Below are 20,665 nucleotides of genomic sequence, written 5' to 3' on the forward strand. Positions count from 1 at the left end.
AAATAAGTACCCACTACCCCGCTATTCCCCCACCCCTTTCTTGCACAACAGCACCATCTATACACAATCACTCTCCACTAATTCCTATTTCCTGCCTTCTCCCTTCTTTCCCACCACCTCTGCCTTTCACACTTTTTTTTGCCAATCTTTCATCACTCATTCTTTCCAGGTGCCAAAACCATCCCAATACTCTTTCATCAGCTTTATTTGCCATTTCCTTTTCCACTCCCGCTCTCCTTTTCACCTCCTCGTTTCTCACTCTATCCAGCCTAATAATCCCTACCATAGTTCTCAGGCATTTCATCACAAACATATTTAAACTTTTCTTCTCTACCTCTCTTAAATCTCCATACAAAGCTGTCGGCACAATCAGCCCTTCATACAATCGCCTCTTTGCATCCATTCCCAGTTGCCTATTTTCCATAACACTTTTTAATCCCCCAAGGCATTTACTTGCTTCTTTCAATCTACAATTTACCTCCAACTCCATACCTCCCTTTTGTGTCACATATGACCCCAAATACCCAAAACTATCCACTTCCTCCAGCCTTTCTCCTTTTAGACTTGCTTCCAACTCACTGCCACTCTCTACCCTTGTACGTCTCATCACCTTACTTTTACCCACATTTACCATCAACTTTCTCCTATCTCATACCTTCCCAAAATCTGTCACTAACTCCCTCAATCCTTCCTCTGATCCTGCCACAAGCGCAGTGTCGACAGCAAACAACAACTGGCTCACCTCCCATTTACTCAATTTTAACTACCCCCAGTCCCTTACCTATTGCCCTCGTCTTTACCTCACGCACCACCCCATCCATGTACACATTGAACAGCCATGGCGACATGACATCCGTCACACAGTCCCACCTTTACCACAAACCACTCGCTTAATCCATTTTCCATTCTATCACAGACTCTACTACTCTCGTAAAGATTCTTGAAAGCTCTTGACAGCTTTCCCCCAATCCCATATATCTGCAAAACCTCCCACAATGCCTTCCTGCCTACCCTGTCATAAGCCTTTTCCAAATCCATAAAGGCCCAAAAAAATATTCTTAGCTCTTCCTAAAACTTTCTAACATATATGCCCAACCACAAAACTCTGATCCACGCAACCCCTGTCTAAAACCCACACAGTTCTTCTCCAATTACTTCCTCTGTACCTCTCCTAATCCTCTCAATTAAAACCCTCCCACAGGCCTTCCTAACTACACTCAACAAACTGATCCCTCTGAAACTACTACACTCACAATTGTTCCTTTTTCCTTTATAAAGTGGAACTATACAGGGACTCCTCCAGTGTTCCGGCACTCTACCTTCCCTTAGACACACATTAAACAACCTCACCAGCCAGTCCACTATTACTGTACCTCCCTTTTTTAGACACGCCACATGTCATCATTTCGGGGAAACTGGCAGAGGAATAAAAATAAAAAAAAAAAAAAAAAAAAACACGGCAATATGAACACAAAAATGACGTAAAAGCCCACCGGACATCAAATTCTCTAGTGGTTCATAAAGATAATTTTGGCCACCTTCCTGACTGGGAAAATACAGAGGTACTCCACAAAGGGCTAAGAAAACAGGAAAGAAAAATAATCGAAGCAGCATACATCGCTTTAAAACCTTGCAATAATTATAGAGAAGGATTTATTAAATTATCAAAGTTGACTAGCGACTTTGTTCGAGGTGAAGCGGAGCGAAGGAAGGACGGAGATAGGGGAGGAACGGGGTAAGGAAAGTGAAGTATATAAGCTGTAAATATTTTCTTAGTGTATACTCTGAGGAAGTCCTTTAAGGACGAAACGTTAGTAATAAAAATCCTACTTTTTTTTTTTTTTTTTTTTTTTTTTTTTTTTTTTTTTTTTTTTTTTTTTTTTTTTTTTTTTTTTTTTTTTTTTTTTTTTTTTTTTTTGCGTTTACCACACCACCCTTTCCACTCAATCTGCCATACATATTTCAAGATATATATATATATATATATATATATATATATATGTATACACACACACACACGCACACACACACACACACACACACACACATATATATATATATATATATATATATATATATATATGTGTGTGTGTGTGTGTGTTTTCTATTATAATCTTAATTGTTTTCCAAGTGAAGCTAGGTGTATAACGATTCACTGGATATTGTAGAAAGGATGGGAATAACTGACCAATTTCACCCTAAAAAGTCATGCCATAGCTTCAGTCACCGACATGGCGTCATGACGAGAGGTGTGACGTCATTAGCTGCGCGGTCGCTTGCCTATCTTCTTCCATCTTGGTAAGCAGTACTCTGTCTTCAAAAATGATTTCCATTTTTTTATGCATTTTATCAACTGGCGCTTTGTAGCTGCCTAGGTTAGTGTGTTGACCAACTCCCCTGTTGTTACTTTTAAACTTAGTATGTGATGTTGTTTCAAGTATTGTTTTAAGTGAACGGCTATTTTCGATAGTGACGCTCTTCACAGGGTTGTGATCATAGTGAACTACCTAGTTAAGATGTCTACTTTCACCTGTCCACACTACAGTGCTGGTAAACTGTATCAATTAAGATCAAGGTGTACCCTCCTTCACCTGTGATAAGACACCTCAAAGAACTAAGTTTATTTCGTAACCGTGGATGTAGAGTGGGACGCAACCATCATAGATACATTAATATAGTTAAAACAAACAGAACAGAGAAACCACCAAAGCCTGCCACGGAACGCATAGTGATAGAGGTACCAAGACAATGGTATGATTTGCCTTCATTATTATTGCCTAACGTTACCTCTTTGTGTAAAAAAGTAGATGAACTCACTGCTACTGTATTGTCACTTAATATGGGTGTAGTTGCAATTACAGAAGCATGGCAAATAGTGCCCGGTATATACGATATTGAGGGGTACGAATTCCATCACAACCTAAGGAGTGGACGGCGTGGAGGTGGAGTGGCCTTGTACTCCCGGAAAGCGTTGAATGCCTCACAGTTACCCGTGCGCATTCCATCATTATGTGTGTAGGGTACCCCCCCCCACGAGCTCCATTGGCCAACGCTTTGGTGGAACACATTATTTACACGGCAGACAGTCTAAAGGCCAAATACCCCGGTGCTAGATTGATTCTATGTCGGGATTTCAATGAGTTAAATACTAGTGATATTCAAGAATATCTACATATATCACAACTTGTTAACTTCCCCACACACGGTGTCAACACGCTTGACCTCATTCTAAGTGACATAAGTGAACTGTACCTCCCCCCAATTGGTTGGTCGACCCACACTTCCGTCCTGTGGTCGCCAGCCAGCACCACTACTCGTTATCACAGGCCCATGTACGACTCACACTTGCGTGGACTTGGACAATGGATCCCTCAACATTCCTGGACAGAGGCACTCACAGTGGAGGGAGTTCAGGAGAAGTGGGATATTTATATCAGTATAATTGCGCAGGCCTTCCATCGTTACTTCCCTTTGAAACAGATGCGAACACACCCAACAGACGCCCCATGGATCACGCCCAGGATAAAGAGATTGATTCAACAGCGTGCTAAAGCTTTTTACACTGACATCAGCCTTTTTAGACAACTCCGGAACAAAGTCATAAGGGAAATCAAAAGAGCCAAGAAAATGTACTAGCCCAATAAGATCAAATACTTACAACAGAATAGCAGCCAGTGGCTTAACAGGGTTAAAAGTTTGTGCGGTATGCGACACGCATGTTGCACACCCTAGAAGGCATATTTACGACTAATCTCCTAGATTTCTTCTACCTCCTCGACACATACTAGCCAGCATCGCAGAAATGCACGAGGTGCACACCAGGAGTGAGATGGTACTACAGCCGCGTTCCCAGGGAAAAGGTCGTCCCGCGGCCACTTTTGTGGTCAAAGACCGTAGGCCTCGTTCAAATCTCCATCGGGGACCTCTGACGAGTGCTAAACAGTGACAGCCAGGAAAAATTGCCACGAAGGATATATATTAAATGTTTATGTATGTTTGCCCTCCGGAAAACTCTGACTCATTGTAGAATTGTTTCACCACCTGTACTTTCACCTTTTCCTCATATGTAGCTAGATTTCAAGATTGTAAATATCCGTTCTTGCTGGAAAAACAGCACCTATACTTCTAAATGTTCTCGTCGGCAACCTAGCCGGAACCCTGTATATAAGCACCTGTTTTTCACAAAATAAAGGAGAAGAAGGCCGTTCAAACCTCACCACGCTACCAAACCACGTGTTACCACTTGTCGAACCCTCGTCTATGTTGGACCTATTATCAAAACCAACACGCATCTGACATCCCCTTCTATCACAAGTATCACCTGACCGTGCGGCTGAGCAAATAAATGACCACTTTGCATCCATCTGTCAAACGCTGCCTGGGATTGACCTCCCCCCCCCCCGACAGTTAATGTTTTTCAGGTTGCCAAAAAGTTCGCCAGCATCAAGTCAAAGCGGTCATCTATACCCGTAGACTTACCCATCAAACTTTATCGGGAATTTGCTCGCGAACTTGCCATCCCGATCTGTTCAATAATTAACTCTAAGTGAGGCATTGATTATAATCAATGCCTCACTTAGAGTAAATGTCCCACGGATTGGAAGACAGGCTTCATTACTCTCGTCCCCAAATCTTCCAATCCCCAACCCTTTAATGATCTCAGACCCATTACTATCACCCCCATTCCTAGTCTTATTTGTGAGGATTTTGGCTTCGAGTGGGCATACTCCAAAATCAGCAAATTCATTTATCCCTAACAGTTTGGTAACGTGAAAACATCCTCCACCACTCACTATCTTATTAGCTTCCTTCATTTTATCTATAAAAATCTCGAGCAGCGCAAGACTTCACTTGCAGTGGCATTCATTGACTTCAAGAAAGCCTTCGACCTTGTTGATCACACCACTATCATCACCAAAACCATCCACCTTGGTCTTCCTACCTCCGTGGTGGCTTGGTTATCTGACTTCCTGACGGACTGATGTCAAGCTGTCAGATATCAGGGACACGTTCCTGTAGTCCAGCACCTGTCCTGTGGGGTACCACAAGGAACATGAATGGGGGCACTGTGTTTCCTAATACTCATCAACGATGCCCTGGGAGGCACACCGCACAGGTGGAAATATGTTGATGACTATACGGTGGGGATCCCTGTGTCCATCACTGACCTGGTCTACAACCCACTGTAGGACACGCTGGACAGACTACACACATGGACAGTGCACAACAAAGTCACCATCAACCACAAGAAAACTGTGGTAATGCACTTCCACACCTCCAATGACATTCTCCCCTATCCCCTGCTGACAATTGACGGCATACCCCCTACAAATAGTCCAGTCAACTAAGCTGCTGGGGATAACCATCGACAATAAGTTGACTTGGAAGGAGAACACCGCTAACACCGTCAGGGCAGCCTCCTACAAGCTGTATATGCTGCGTCGCCTGAGATCATTAGGGGCACAGGCTGAAGATCTCAAAACCATCTACACTTCCTTCATTTTGCCCAAGTTGATGTACGCGTCACCTTCCTGGGCCTCCTCACTTACAGTCACGCAGCAGCGACAGCTGGAGAAAGTGCAGAAAAGAGCCTGTCGCACAATCCTTGGCAACGAATACACCACCTATCGGCACGCTCTCACCACACTCGGACTTCCAACCCTTGCTGACCGTTACCTTCAGCGTCTGAGGTCGTTTGCGGTCACCCTAGTTAAACATCCTCGGCACCGGAACCTGCTACCTCCACCGGCACCACAACCACGGCTACAGGTGCGGCACCACAATACCATCAAGCCGATCAGAGCACGCACCGACCGGTATAAGAAGAGCCCCATACCGACATTTGTGGACTTAATCAACAAGAAATAACAATGTTGTACAACACAGCTATTCCTTAGCTTACTATTTTGATTTGTTTTTCAATGCTTGTAACAGCATCTTTTCACTGTCATAGTTGTATAATGTTATAATTTTGTAGACTGTATATTTTCAGCAGTAATGCTACTATACCCAATAAACCGTATATTATTATTATTATTATTATTATTATTATTATTATTATTATTATTATTATCATTATTATTATCATTATTATTATCATTATTATTATCATTATTATTATCATTATTATTATCATTATTATCATTATTATTATCATTATTATTATTATTATTATCATTATTATTATCATTATTATTATCATTATTATTATCATTATTATTATCATTATTATTATAATTATTATTATCATTATTATTATAATTATTATTATCATTATTATTATCATTATTATTATCATAATTATTATCATTATTATCATTATTATCATTATCATCATCATTATCATCATCGTTATCATCATCGTTATCATCATTATCATCATTATCATCATTATCATTATTATCATTATTATCATTATTATTATCATTATTATCATTATTATTATCATTATCATTATTATTATCATTATTATCATTATTATCATTATTATCATTATTATTATTATTATTATTATTATTATTATTATCATTATTATCATTATTATTATGATTATTATTATTATTATTATTATTATTATTATTATTATTATTATTATTATTATTATTATACCTGAAAAGAATAATCTGTAAGTTTTAGTTTATGAAAAATACGGAAACACGCTATTAAAGGCTTTTTCTATCCTGCCACATCCAAATAATGTTATTCTGCGAAACTGTAACGAATAAAATCAGTTGATGTTAACCAGATCAAAATTATCAAAATAATTACCAGAATGGAAAAGGTTTATGTGATATTAACAGACAACTTTTGAATATGTCATAAATATTTCCAGGCCTTGACTTTAAGGAATTTATATGACGTTAAAGGATTTAGCTTCAATATAAATCTCTTACGGTAGTTCAGAAAAAAAGTTAACCGAAATATTCGTTACCCACTAACGGCAGTTTCGCTAGCCTACAACCGCAATTGAACCTTTGAAGTGAGATTTCTTGCAGATGACTAAAATCGTTTGACGTTCGTCAGTAAATAATTAATCTTTCAAATTTAGGGCGACGTCTTCAGTAGATTTTTTTTTATCATATAGGAGAGGACAATTGGGACAACTTGGGTTTTTGTTAGTCTGAAAAAAACCTTAGGAGCAGAATATTTGAAACGCTCATTTGCTGAATTCCTTTAGTATTTGTTTCCAAAGCGACGCTATTACGTCACAACACTTCCGCTGGAGTAAAAATTGCAACGCATTTTAGAAGAAATGTACTGTATGTGATACATTTATCCTACATATTTTTGATAATGCATGAAAACAAATATTGAATTTTAATTAACTTAACATGCCTTTATATATCAAACTGCAAATAATCTCTGATATCTTTCAAAATCACCCTTTATCAGCATACTGGCTGTCCGAAGAATTTAATTAACCGTACGTGCAGATCAGTCACCCTTCTGCATGGATGATTGCAAAACCAGAACTAAGTGTCCACATAAACTCAGATGACCACTAAAAGTTCCTAATTAAAGTTTCTTTCGTCGTAATATTGTTTTCTTGGCTAAATAGACTTGCATGGCGGCTACTAAAAAAATATATATATATACTGTATATATGAGAACTCCACTCACCTCGGATCTGCTGCAGTCTCTGTCGAGACAGCCAGACACTACCCTATGGCAGTGAGCTCAGAGCTCATTATTTGCCGATCTCTGGGTAGGTCTGAGACCACTCACACACCACACACCGGGACAGCAAGGTCACAACTCCTTGACTAACGTCCCGTACCTACTCACTGCTAGGTGAACAGGGGTTACACCTGAAAGGAGACAAACCCAACTTATCTCCGCCCGGCCGGGGAATCGAACCCCGGTTCTCTGGCTTGTGAGGCCAGTGCTTAACCAATCCGCCACTGTTGGAATAAAGTTGCAAACTGAAGAGTGCAAATGGCAAAACTTGTAATTTTAAGTTATCTAAACTCCGAAGGCCAAGTGAGTATTTTTTTCTTTATATCCTATCAAATAGTCAATAAGGAAGTTCTTGATAATACAATTCACTTATTAATTCCACCCTAACCATGTTCTACTGAGTCAATTAAGCCAGCATACAAGTTCGATAACCTACAACTACAAACAACCACCTTGGGTACGGTCTTATTTCCCTCACGGCCACCTATTGACCGATAGATAAGGTAAAAGGTATGAAAATAGCTCTTGGTTTCAGGCGTCATTAGATGTTGTCTTGAGTTTCAAACAAGGCGCCAACTCGGCAGTATGTCACGAGTTATTTCTTTATCATTCTCTTACACAATTTTGTCATAAATAATTGTTATATTAATAAGAATTATTGAAATGTTAGATATAATATTTATAATTATGTTTTATTTTTCTATGGATAACTGTGTAAGAACCATAGAAAATGCAGCAAACCAAAATGGCGAATTAAGTGGCTCTTCCATCCAGGAAACCTACTTGGAGTCACAGTCGTATTACAGTGTTTACGTCTTATTGTGTGCACTACGACGTTTCTTTTCAAAGTGTTTTCGCATAAAATCACAAACCATAGTGATGGAAAATTGCTTAGAGGATAATAGACCTTTTAAGTCTGATTTCAAAGCTACTATCATGGGGGTTTAACGGAAGAGCCTGTCCTGTGCCAGTGAATGGTTTGTTTACGGCCCGGCGCGCTCTGAGTGGCCGTTTCTGACCAATCTGTATTCGCCGCTATTTCGTCCAATCTCAGGTAACTTTTCATGTTTGGCGCCAATAATTATCTGCCAATCTTCTCGCAGCAATCATTACGACTCGAATGGCTGTGATTGGCTCACGAGGATGACTGTAGCAGGCGAGGGTGTGTTGGAGAGATGAGGATAGGTGAAAAGTAGGAAGAAGGGTGTTAGGACATGCAAGGTGATATGATCATGGAGTAAGGCAAAATAAGACCGAGAGTAGAATATGCCCCAGGCCACTGGGGTACACCTCAGGGATTGGTTGATAGATGACGGGGATAGCGGGATGCATGTGGAAGGATGTGAGCGAGGTAAATACAGATTAAGCATTCGCTAATTATCGTAGCAAGGATAGCTAAGTTCTGCTTTTGTCTATTTAGTTTCACCGCATTTGTTACTTTCTTTGTGTTTGTCAGGGGAGAAACGTTCGCAATGAATTCGGACTTTCCGGAAAATAACTGTAAGTAGTAGCTGGAATGAAAATAGGTTAATGATGGGTAATTGGCTACATTGTATATTAAATTTTTGTCATTTGATAAGCATGCAAATACCTTGTTTGCACTTCGTGTTTGTGTTAAGCAGTAGAACGTGTAGTAATTAGCAAACTAGCAAATTAATGTTTACAAGCTTCTCCCAGAATAGCTGTAGCCTGTAGCACCAACTTAGGGTTCGTTGTACGGGCAGGTGTGCTAGTCGTGTGTGCAATTTTGAATCCACTATCTTGATGAAATGTGAGTCTTTCCCTCAACATTTCATAATTAAATTCCGCTTTGTTAAAAACATCATTAGTGGATGATTATGTAATGTTGCAAATATGGCTTTTAGTTTTCTGTATGCACAGTTTAAGTAATTGTTTGCAATTTATTAAATTTATGGAAGGTTGCATGGTTGTTTAAGAAAAGGACCCTAATAAGGAACAAGGGAATTGCTTCACTGGAAATTAAATATTCTCTTCTATATAATCTTCATATAATTAGTGATTGAGGTTCAGAATGAAAGTTATTGTGTGGGGAAATGTGTAAAGTATTACATAAGTCCTGAAATAAAGATATTTAGCAAACAATATTCCTGAAGTGCATGAAGTTAGGTTAGGTTTTCTCTTTCAACAAATATGATTATCAAAGAATTGCCCCTTTTTTATCTGAGTTTTTCTTAAACACTCTTAATGATATTTAGGAATGCATTAACTAATTTGTGCCTTAAGAGGAAATTAGTGAATTGTAGAAGTTTGCCTTTTGTTAGACTACGCTTTGTACTCATTTGGTGGAGAATTAGTGCTTGCTCCACTTGACTTTAAAGTTTAGTTTCTAGTTCTGTATGCCTGGTAACAAGTTTAGTAATTGCATTGTTGCTTACTGAGTGTTGCATGTAGCTTCCTATTATAGTGGGGTCTTTGTATACAGATAGTTTGTTATTCTAACATTGAAGGAAGAAATCAACTTTGCATTATAAGCTGATTTACTAATGTGTGTGTATGTGTATATATATATATATATATATATATGTATATATATATATATATATATTAGTCTTAGTTTGTGTGGAGCTTGGAAAAAATTCACGTAACAATTTGGACTGGACGTATAATGCTCGTGTATAGAGATCCCACTGTTTATATGATGGTCTTTGATGTTTCTGCTTTGTAGTTGTACTCCCATATTTACTCTTTACAGTTTGGATGCTGATGGCATATATTTTTATTGCATAGAAATTGGGGCCTTACAGTTGGCAGGGATGGTTTGATGGAAACCATCCCTGCACTTTAGAGACCTTGATCAAACTCTTAGGGGAAACTTAAAAATGGATGTTTGTAGTCAGGTTTTGTATATATGTACATATACACCCTGTTAGGCCCAACACCTACCAACTACATATACTCACTAACACAACAACCTTCAGTGGATCTATCTAGGCATGCCCCAGCATGATAGGTGTAGGTGAGCTGTCAGTGTGACAAGAGAGAACTCAGACATGCCTGGTCCCTCCCCTCCTGAAATTCCTCAACTACGTGGGCGCTGCCCACAGTAGCATGATGGACTGCAATAAACTATAGTAACAATCAACAGAATACTTATTCCCTCCCCCCAGAAAAAAATATATATATACATCAATATTATTTCAGTCACATTAGTAATTCATATTTATTCTTACCTTTTAACTTGGCAGATATTTATGAAAGGACAATGTTTAAGTGTTTTGCTTCCTATTGCCGCAAAGCGTTTGCAAAAAAAAAATATATATATATATATATATAATACATATAATATATATATATATTTATATATATATATATATGTATATATATATATATATATATATATATATATATATTGTTTCCCTGGGACCCACAATTTTCAGATATGAGTGCCTTCTACACCAGATACATCATGACAAAAATGGCATCTGTAGTAGACTGGTACAGATGTGGCTTGGAAAATTATTATAGCCCTCTGTTAATGGAGTGACTGCTGTACTTACAAAATGGGAGACAGTAATAAAAGAATACCTCCCTGTTGTAAAAAAAAAAAAAAAAACAAGCCTGGCACAAAAAGCGACAACATCCTCATTGAACACTATTACAATGAAATTAGTCAGATGCTAGTTCAATTGGCAGATCATTACAGCCTTAGATGTAAACACAGTGATATTGGATTGTATATCCAACATCTACACTTTCAGTGGTAAAACCATTGAACACAATAGTAAAAGGGTAGCCTAGTGAATGACAGCAATCTTTGTTAAATGTGATTCTTTCTCGCTTATAGTTTTACTTTGTAAGATTGGTCCTATATAGTGATCTTTTAGTGTGCACGATATTTATATTTTTGCAGGTTTGCACAAGTTTAAGATGGAGGGTGGCGAAAGTGATGAATTGGGGGCGTCATTCTTAGCAAATGATGCCCAATACATGGTGGAAAGTGGCCATGTCTCAGCTCATGAGGAAGAGGGGGAGAAAGACTTACCCCATGTCCTGCGAGAGCAGGACAGGTTCCTCCCAATTGCCAATGTTGCCCGGATAATGAAGAAGGGCATTCCAAAGAATGGAAAGGTGAGTGAAGAGAACATGGTTGGTATGATCAACAAATGGGCGAGTAATTTTTTCTTTTATGTTGTGATCAGGCTTCTACCATCTGTAGCAGTGCCCTTTTAGTTAAAAATGAAATATTTATTGTAATAGAAGACATTAAGGTTGGGTTGAAGTATAGGCGAATGTACTCAGGTCCAAGTCAATTACCTGGATATTTTTCAATACATGTACAAGTACAGGTAGTTCTCGATATATGCGACTTCGATATATGCGAATTCGCGTATATGCGATTCAAGAATTTGCACCACTTTTCGATATGTGCGGGGATATATTCGAAGATATGCGATTTTACCTAAAAAAATAAATAAAAATAGTCGCGGCCGATTATTTTTTTCAAAATACCTATTGTATATTTGAAGTTGGTGCGCATAAAGCCGTGTGGTAACACTGGCTGCATCAGCTAGGTAGAGCTGGCATCACTGCGGCGTTATCACAACAACACCGGCAGCTGTACAGACGGCATCGTCTTAGGCATCCTTCCTGTTTCATAGGCCAAACCATTGTCTTTCTGCAGGTAATTAAGCTTTTTTGATACACAAATTAATTATTTTTTTCACAAACAAATTAATTTTTTATACTTATTACTGCCCCAATTAATTTCGTCAATTTTCACTCTCTGCAAGAATTATCGTTTATTCTCCGCACTGGATAACTCTAAGCAGTAAGCCTGCCTGTGTATCTCCAGAGCACATCAACAGTCAGTTTAAGCGTAGCAAGCAGTCTGAAATGTGAATTGTAAACAGACTGATTTTTCAAACAGCTGAAGAAAATACGCTTGGCGAAATAAGTGATGTTTACGGTAGCGTCTTTTCCCGAGGTTAATACTTACATGTCAGAGAGTGTTAATGTTGCAGAATATCATGCTCGCTTTGCTCACTCACTCTGTTCTATAAAAAAAAAAAAAAAAAAAAAAAATCAATCCGAGTTGAGAACGTATCCCCCTTTTTCCCATAGGTTCAATAGTTCGATATATGCGGGGGGTCCGCGGAACGGAACCCCCGCATATAACGAGAACTACCTGTACAGTCATTTTGCTCCATACCTAAGTCCAAGTACATGCCATTGAAATCAAGTACAAGTACTTTGTGATAAAAGAAAATCTATCACAGATTCATAAAACATGAAAGTTAGTAGTTTTTGTATATACATATTGATGAGTTCACAGTTAAAAAGTGGGATTCAAGATAGAATGGTAGTTAGAAATTTTACCTTTATGATGTCACTGTTTTTATTACATAATTGCAAAATAAGAACATACATATGCCAAGGGCTTTTTCCCTCCATGCAAGGGAGGTAGCCAAAGTCAAAGGCATATATCCACATACTTTCTGAATAATGTGAATAAGTAATATTCCCTATGGCGCAAATGCAAGGGACTATCCATGTATTTCTCATGTTAGTAATAAAACTAAATTTGATGCAGAATATAAGGGTATCAAGGCATCAACACTTGTCCCTTGTCATTGATAATATACTCAGTAGTTTTGGAACAAAAAATAAGAGAGGTGTATTTACCCAATAGTATCATCACAAAGTTTGCTAGAATCTATGTCCAGTGTACAACTTTTGATTAAAACAATATATTGTACTTGTTTGTACTTCAGTGCACTTGGTATTTTTCAAGTACTTTGGGTGCAACTACAAGTACATACATACATATACCAAAGGCTTTTTCCCCCTAAAAGGGAGGTAGAAAAAAACAACAACTAAAAACCACTCCCACCCATTCCATCCCCACATACTTCACTCCCCTCTACCCTTGTCCTTCCCTCTTATCTTGGCTCTTCCTGGATGATGGGTCATCCCTGCATCTTGCCCACTACCCTGGGTCAGAAGCAGTGTTGCAGATGATGGGGAGAAATCCCTTCAGGCTGTGTCAATTTATTACACATACTCCCTCACCCCCTATCACCCTGCCCACTCCCCTGTATGCAAGTACCATTGGATTTTTAAACTACAAGTACATGAAAATTTGTATTTAGTTCAAGTAAATGACTCTGGAACGACATATTGATAGTACTTGGTTTTCAGTGACTAGTTCCACTATTACATGACATTGCAGGTTTAATTTCTGAAAGTGCCATTTTTCAGTTGACCCACTGTCTTTCCGAATGTCCTTGGCCTTGCATGTTGTGGATCTATGCAAAAAGGCTTGTGAGATTTGACTAACTTGTACATAGTATAGAAAAGGCACTTTGAAACAAATCCTCACTGGAGGAGAATGAAAATGAATGTATATACAGTACACAGTACAATAAACCAAATTCATTCAGTTGTAGATAAGTCCTCACTTAGGTCTTTGTATCATATAATGCAATTATTGTTTTTTGTTGTAACTATTGAGGACTTGTATTTTCAGATTGCAAAGGATGCCAGGGAGTGTGTGCAAGAATGTGTCAGTGAATTCATCAGTTTTGTAACCAGTGAAGCTTCAGACAGATGTCACCAGGTAAGCATGGAACTGAATTCTTTATTTGAAACTTGCATGTAGTTGATGTGTCTTAGAGAAAGTCGGTCAATCAAATTGTTCAACCAGGTCTCTTGCAGAAGACCCGTGGTTCTGAATTGTAATGAGTTATCAGTTCAAGTACAGTACAGGAATACCTCACTATACAACCAAGTTGTGTTCCCAGCTGACTGGTTGCAATGCGAATATTCGTATATTGAGGTGGGTTTTACATGTAAATAAGGGGAGGTTGTGTTCATGGACCCTGTCAACCCTCTCCCTCCTCAATTTTTGCCTCCTGGGGCTTTCACATATACCCAACATTTGTTTTACCTACTTTATAGCACTCTGTTGTATAGTGAGGTATTCCTGTATTTTTTTTTTTTTTATATATTGAGGAGGAAATGTAAAGAAGTTTTGCCAGTCTTTGTAGTGTTGTCGAAAATCCTTGCAGTAATGATAAATGTTGCCTTGAGAGTTACTGACTGGAAACCTGCAGCTCCAGTGTTACTTGATTAATTGATATATGCTGATTATCACCCATTCTTGCCCATCTTCCTCTAATCTTGCTTCTCTACTTCTTTTGCTTATAATTTTCTCATCACTATCCATATACAAAGAAAAGAGCCATGATGACGAGACACCCATCTCAAACCAATATTTGACTTCCCTAGTTACTCTTACATAATCTTTAAACCTTTCATAAAAGCTCATTGACAGCTTAAACCCTTCCCTCCCACTCTGTATAAACTAACAATCTCCCATATTTCTTGCTTGACCACTGTCTTTTCAAAATTAGAAAACAAATTCAGAGAACACGGGTATAATCTCATCCCTTTATCTTACATTTTCTCATTAAATTATTTTTTGAATATCTGATTTACACAATTGAATCTATGCTGAATATTGTAAACCTTCCTTTTAGTGTAATTGATTTGTTTATCAGATATTGTGTGTCTTCTGAGGTTGATTATGCTTTTTTCTTCTATACAGGAAAAAAGAAAAACTATCAATGGTGAAGATATATTGTGGGCAATGAACGCTTTAGGATTTGAAAATTATGTTGAACCACTGAAGATATATCTACAGAAGTACAGAGAGGTAAGCAGTAAATTTGTCTTTATTTTGTGTTTTCTTTATGTTTAATATTGAGAATCCTAATTTTATTTTATTTTTATTATTATTATTATTATTATTATTATTATTATTATTTTTTTTTTTTTTTTTTTTTTTTTTTTTTTTTTTTTTTTATTATAAATAAAACTATAGTCTGTTCATTGTAAGGGTAAAGTAGCAATGCAACATCCTCCCATCTTGGCCTATGCTGTGATTGGCTATCATATCTTCAAATAAGCGAGACTATGCTATAGATCAGTGTTCCTCAACCAGTGTGACTTGGCATGCTTTGTGCTGCTACAATTTTGTTGGTGTACTGCAGTGCATTTCTCTCCCTCACTATTAGATAACAGTTATGGGAATGATAATAATAATTGTTGCCTTTGTGGAGGATATTTCATTGCCTAATCAGAAATAGAGAACTGGTGGACAGAATGGATATGACCACATTACCATGAATAGACTGTGGGTGAAATGCATGACTTGGAGCTGTCTCTATCATACAACATGACACTACAGATTGTCGCACCTGTCTATAGTTTAAGAGAACTGCTGAGGCGGAAGAGTCGTTCTTACTCCTACAGTGCGAAGGATCTCCACAAGGAGCAGTGATAAGGCTTAGGGTAAATCATTCAGTGTCAAATCTAACATGGGATAGTGTAGATGTGGGCAGTTTTGGATATGAAGTGGTAGAAATGGTTCTTTATGTTGTACACCACAGTAAGCAAACATCTGGAATAGAAAGTACACATAATAATTTCCTCTTTTCTTTCTCTCTCTCTCTCTCTCTCTCTGTTTTTTCTTCTTCTTTCTTTCTTAAGTGTTCAGAATACTACCCACCACCATCCTCACCCCTTGGATGGCATTGGGTTTGAGGCTGAGGTGCTGGAGGAAGTGGAGAGCTTTAAGTATTTTGGGTTACATTTAGCAGGGAATGGAGGAGTGAAGGCAGAATTAAATTGTAGAGTCAGAAGTAAGTAAATGTACTGGGAAAATCAAGTGTCATGAGAAATGGGTATCTGGCGTCTTTGCTAAGAGAAGACTCTACGAGGTAGTGATCATGCCCATAGGTTTGTAAGGAACAGACTTGTAATTTGAAGGGGGCAGAAAGGAGAAACCTAAATATACTTGGGATTAATTGTTAAAGAAATATAGGGTGACAAGGATGGATAGAGTGAGAAATGTGAGAGTGAGCTAGAGAATTGGGAAATAGGATGGATCAAAGAGTGATGGGATGGTTTGGGCACATGGAAGGATGAGTGTGTTTGTAATTTGTTTACATTTTTTATTCATGTATGTTATTTATTAAGGGAGATGGTAGGGGATAGGGGTGTGTAGAGAATGGTTGTTTAAGGATATTTTGACGCAGGCTGAAAGGATTTCTCCTCGTCTTCTCTTTTTTCTGCATGAGGGGGTGGGGAGGGGTGGTTGCTGTGTAAATGAAGCAGCTCTGCTGTGGATGTATTGCGTCTTGGTACATTACTTCTGATTTGGGTGATGGGCAGGACCCAGGGATGGCTCTTCATCCATGAGAAGCTAAGATAAAAGGGAAACAAGGTTATGGATGCAAGTGGGCTTATGCCTTTGATCTGGCTACCTCCCTTATAATGGTAAGAAGCCCTTGTATGTAGATTGATTTTTTTTTTTTTTTCTCCATTGATGTTTGGTACCATTCAAATACCAAGGCAAGGCCTCAAGTTTCACTGACTGGTCTGGAGTGAGTGTCAGTACCTTGGGGTCACACCTTCAAATAGAGCTGTGGGGGTTAACTGTTTTAGAAAATGGACAACAGGGTGATGATTCTCTCTGTAGTCCATTTAACAGAACTACCACGAGCAAGTTCCTGTCATAAATATTTATATATTTGTAGCAAAAACTAAAGGAAGATCTAATAATTTTGATTGAAAATGCACTCTGCCATAGTATTGATGTAGTTACTGTACTAACTGTAGAGTAGGTAACTAAACGAGGAGAAATAAAAAAAATTGCCACGACATTGTTTTCTTATATGCAGCTCATTAGTATGTGTAGATGGTAATATATTAATATAGCAATACTATTATTATTTTTTATTTCATATTTACTGTCCATGAAAAATGTTGAAGATAGTAAGTTTTCAGAAAGAAATACACACATCAAAGCTCCCAAGCTAGGCACTCTTGGGACCAGCATCGAGTTGAGTAATAGAATTTTCTGAATTTTAGAAAATATGTGTTTCTGGAGGTTTGGGAGCCATAATAGCAATAATAGGGCTCCAGAGGTACTGTAGATACACAAAATAACAATGGAATCTACACCACAGTACTGTCACAACAAACCACCATACCTAAACTGGTGGTGGGAAATGATTATGGTGGTGCTAAGTGGCTGTACCAGGAAATACAATGCTATGTTTTGGGTATTCTGCTGGGCTTCAGAAGGCACGTAATTATAGCCGAGTTTTAGGTGTTGCCAGATCTTCAGTTGCCAAGTCTGGGAGCTTCGACTTGTATTTTGCAATAGTTGATAAGCCAAAGCTGGTTCTTGAGAAAGTTAACTGCTATAATATAAGATTAGTATACCTAAAGCCTAGGTACTTCATTCAGCTGAGGGGAAAACCTTGTAATGTTTTAGGGGCCCTCAGTTGGAGGGGACCCCATGCAGTCTGTGGTCATTTCCAAATGTTCAGAAAATTGTCTAGAATTTCTAAGAACAGAATAGGTTAACATTATATTGAAGAGCTTAGGTTTAGAAGGTAATTGTATTTCTGATTAGAGCTTGCTATTGTGCTTGCATTATCTTGAGTTGTTTATGGAAACAAAACATGTCCAGATTTTTGCAAAGTAGGTTTGTAACTTACTAATAGGTTTTGGTTTTTCTGCTTAATTATCCAAAGATTTCCTTGGCCCCACAGTCCACCAAAGGGGACAAGATGGCAGAGGGAACAATGGAAAGCAACTACGAAATGGACTTCAGCAACAACATCACAACCTTCAGCACCGACCACGTCAACCAGAACGACATTGTTTGTACTTACGGTCCAGGGGGACAAGTCACACAACAGTTCACTCTCGGTTAAGGGATTATGATTTTTTTTTTTATTTATACAAAGTGTTACTGGCCAGAAAAGGTACAAAGTACAATCATGCATACAATTTTGGTTGACACTGCAGTCAAGTGATGCCGAGAGCAGTGAAAGATGAGATTTTTTTGAGAAACTCTGTGACTTACACTGAGGCATCTCTTTCAGCTTTGCAGTGAACTGTGATCAAGTGCATTTTGGTCAAGGCATGAATGGACAGTTTGTTTTTTAAAGAACTGAATTGAATAAAATGACCTTGCTGGGTTGAGGTCTCCCCTTTTCAGATTAATATGTGATTAAACTCCAGAGTGGCTTTGATTTTGAGAGCACTTGTACAGGCTTTTTAGAGTATCTTAAGGACTATGTGAGTGTGACAGGATGAGGCTGATGTGAATAAAAGTGTGACTTCTTGTATGGTATCCAAAGGATATTTTGATTGTTGCAATGTTGATGTCCTGAGGGACGTCTTCCCAATCCCCCAGTGCCCAGAATCATCTTGATAGGAACCTTTCACATTGGTTCTATCTCAGGATTGTTGTTTCCCCCCTTCTGTTGTTCCTGCGCATAATTGTAACTTGGAAATTATAGCACTAGAATTCTTATGAACGTTTTCTTTGTTACTTAGAAATGCAGTGAAAATTCAGATGCACACAACTTAAATTCTCAAATTCTTCTATTCTTTTGTACACCTTACTAGACTTGGGTTCTTGTACTTCATTGCAAGAAGACTGGCTAATGTATTTGTGAATGTTTTCAATGCTTGTAAATAAGATATAAGTTTTGATAATTTTTTGTTTTAATGACCAACAATATGTCGACCCTTCATGCATGAGATGTTATGGTGGGAAGGATAGTGTGTAGGATTTTGGATAGGTGTGTACTTTACTTCAGGCACCCCCTTATAAAGCAAGTGGACAAGTCAAAGCATACCTTATGTCTTGCCTCTTTTGGGGAGAAAAATCAGAATGGAGAATCCACAGTCCCTTCACACTGTCCCATTTGGTTCCCTATTACTGCATGCCTGAAGAACAGTGATGGGATTCTTCCCCCACCATCACCACAGGGGGACTGAATAAACAAAATGTAGTCATAGAAATAGTAAAAAATAGCTTCAAGGGGACAGCAGTAAAGTACAAAAGTATTTCCTTATTCCGTTATGTGTAGATAATTTTACTCTAACTTAGACAAACGAGTTATGGCTTTTGTCAATAGGAGTGCCCTAATGCAGTTCCCAGAGTACTGACAATTCTCACCATGTAGTCAATATCCTATTATGTATATTCCAAAGGCTTTTGATGTATGATGGCAAGAAGCTAGATGGTTGAGTTACACTAGAGTGAATGTGTGATATCTGTAAGGGCATACAGTTCTGACAAAGGGGTCAGTGCCCAGCTACATCACAAAATGGGTAATAAATGAAACAATGATAAAAAAAAAAAAATAGAAAAGAAATAGTGGCTCTAGTCTTCATAAAAGCTGCAAATATTCAGTATGGTGAAGGTGGGTGAGGCTCTTCTGAGCTCTGCTTCCTCATCAGCTCTGTGTATGTAGTGTATCCTTGGACTGACACCCATGAGGGATGTTGGTGCCAAGTGCAAGTTACCCGCTGACAGAGTGTATTCAATCACTATCACAACATTTTCCTGTATGAAGATAACTTTGGTCTTCATCTTACTAACAAAAGTCCTGGTGGTGATGAGGTCAGGAGGTGGTGAACTCGGGAAGCCTTCAGTTACACCTCGCATAAATGCAGTGCAGACCCTGAGGTAACCTGGTACTGAGATTTGGGCAGCAGTACAACTTGGCAGCTGATTGCATGTCTGAGCAGCCCTTGTTGGGTTCCACTTTGCCCTGCTTTTGGAATAAGCTAGAAAAAATTTAAACATAGCCTGCCCATCCTTCACTTGGCTGAGATACTCTTAAAAAGGTCACAGAGGATGGGAGGAAGCAATAGCCTTTTTGGAAATGCTGCAAAACACACTGCAGTACCTCTACTCTGTCCTATATTACTTTGTATCAACAGGGCAATAAATCACCATCTCGACCCCCACACACTCCCAGAAGCAGTTTGAACTATGACAATGACTTACTTCACTTTTGAAATGCTATCCAATCTTCCTTCACAGCAACTCATCACAACCCCACGAATGCACACCCCCTCACTATCTTGCCTAAACACTGAACAAACCACAGGTACCTTCAAACCTTGTCTTAATTGTACATCTGATCTCCTTTAC

General features: G+C 38.4%; 1 protein-coding gene across 10 annotated transcripts; it reads left to right on the forward strand.

Moving 5' to 3' along the window:
* Positions 1-8,445: 8,445 nt before the first annotated feature.
* Positions 8,446-19,215, forward strand: LOC143020986 (uncharacterized). 10 transcript variants are annotated; one of them, XM_076178051.1, is made up of 7 exons: positions 8,446-8,731; positions 9,134-9,177; positions 11,549-11,766; positions 14,165-14,254; positions 15,245-15,352; positions 15,907-15,990; positions 18,261-19,215. In XM_076178051.1, exons 2-7 carry the CDS (start codon positions 9,150-9,152, stop codon positions 18,423-18,425), a joined length of 693 nt encoding a protein of 230 aa, XP_076034166.1. In that variant the 5' UTR covers positions 8,446-8,731; positions 9,134-9,149; the 3' UTR covers positions 18,426-19,215. The 10 variants fall into 10 exon arrangements, with proteins under 10 accessions (XP_076034166.1, XP_076034172.1, XP_076034170.1 ...); XM_076178050.1 differs by lacking the exon at positions 8,446-8,731 and adding an exon at positions 8,956-9,028; XM_076178057.1 differs by lacking the exon at positions 9,134-9,177 and having other exon boundaries at positions 8,448-8,731.
* The last annotated feature ends 1,450 nt before the right edge of the window (positions 19,216-20,665 follow it).

Source organism: Oratosquilla oratoria, chromosome 41, assembly GCF_046742065.1.
Source record: "Oratosquilla oratoria isolate Oo_2021 chromosome 41, ASM4674206v1, whole genome shotgun sequence".
Lineage (NCBI taxonomy): Eukaryota > Metazoa > Arthropoda > Malacostraca > Stomatopoda > Squillidae > Oratosquilla > Oratosquilla oratoria.

Excerpts from the sequence above, each read along its gene's own strand:
- LOC143020986 (XM_076178049.1), top strand. The coding sequence starts at position 8,944 with ATGCCCCAGGCCACTGGGGTACACCTCAGGGATTGGTTGATAGATGAC. Across the intron at positions 11,767-14,164 it reads GCATTCCAAAGAATGGAAAG|ATTGCAAAGGATGCCAGGGA; the intron begins GTGAGTGAAGAG and ends TTGTATTTTCAG. Across the intron at positions 15,353-15,906 it reads ATCTACAGAAGTACAGAGAG|TTTAAGAGAACTGCTGAGGC; the intron begins GTAAGCAGTAAA and ends ACCTGTCTATAG.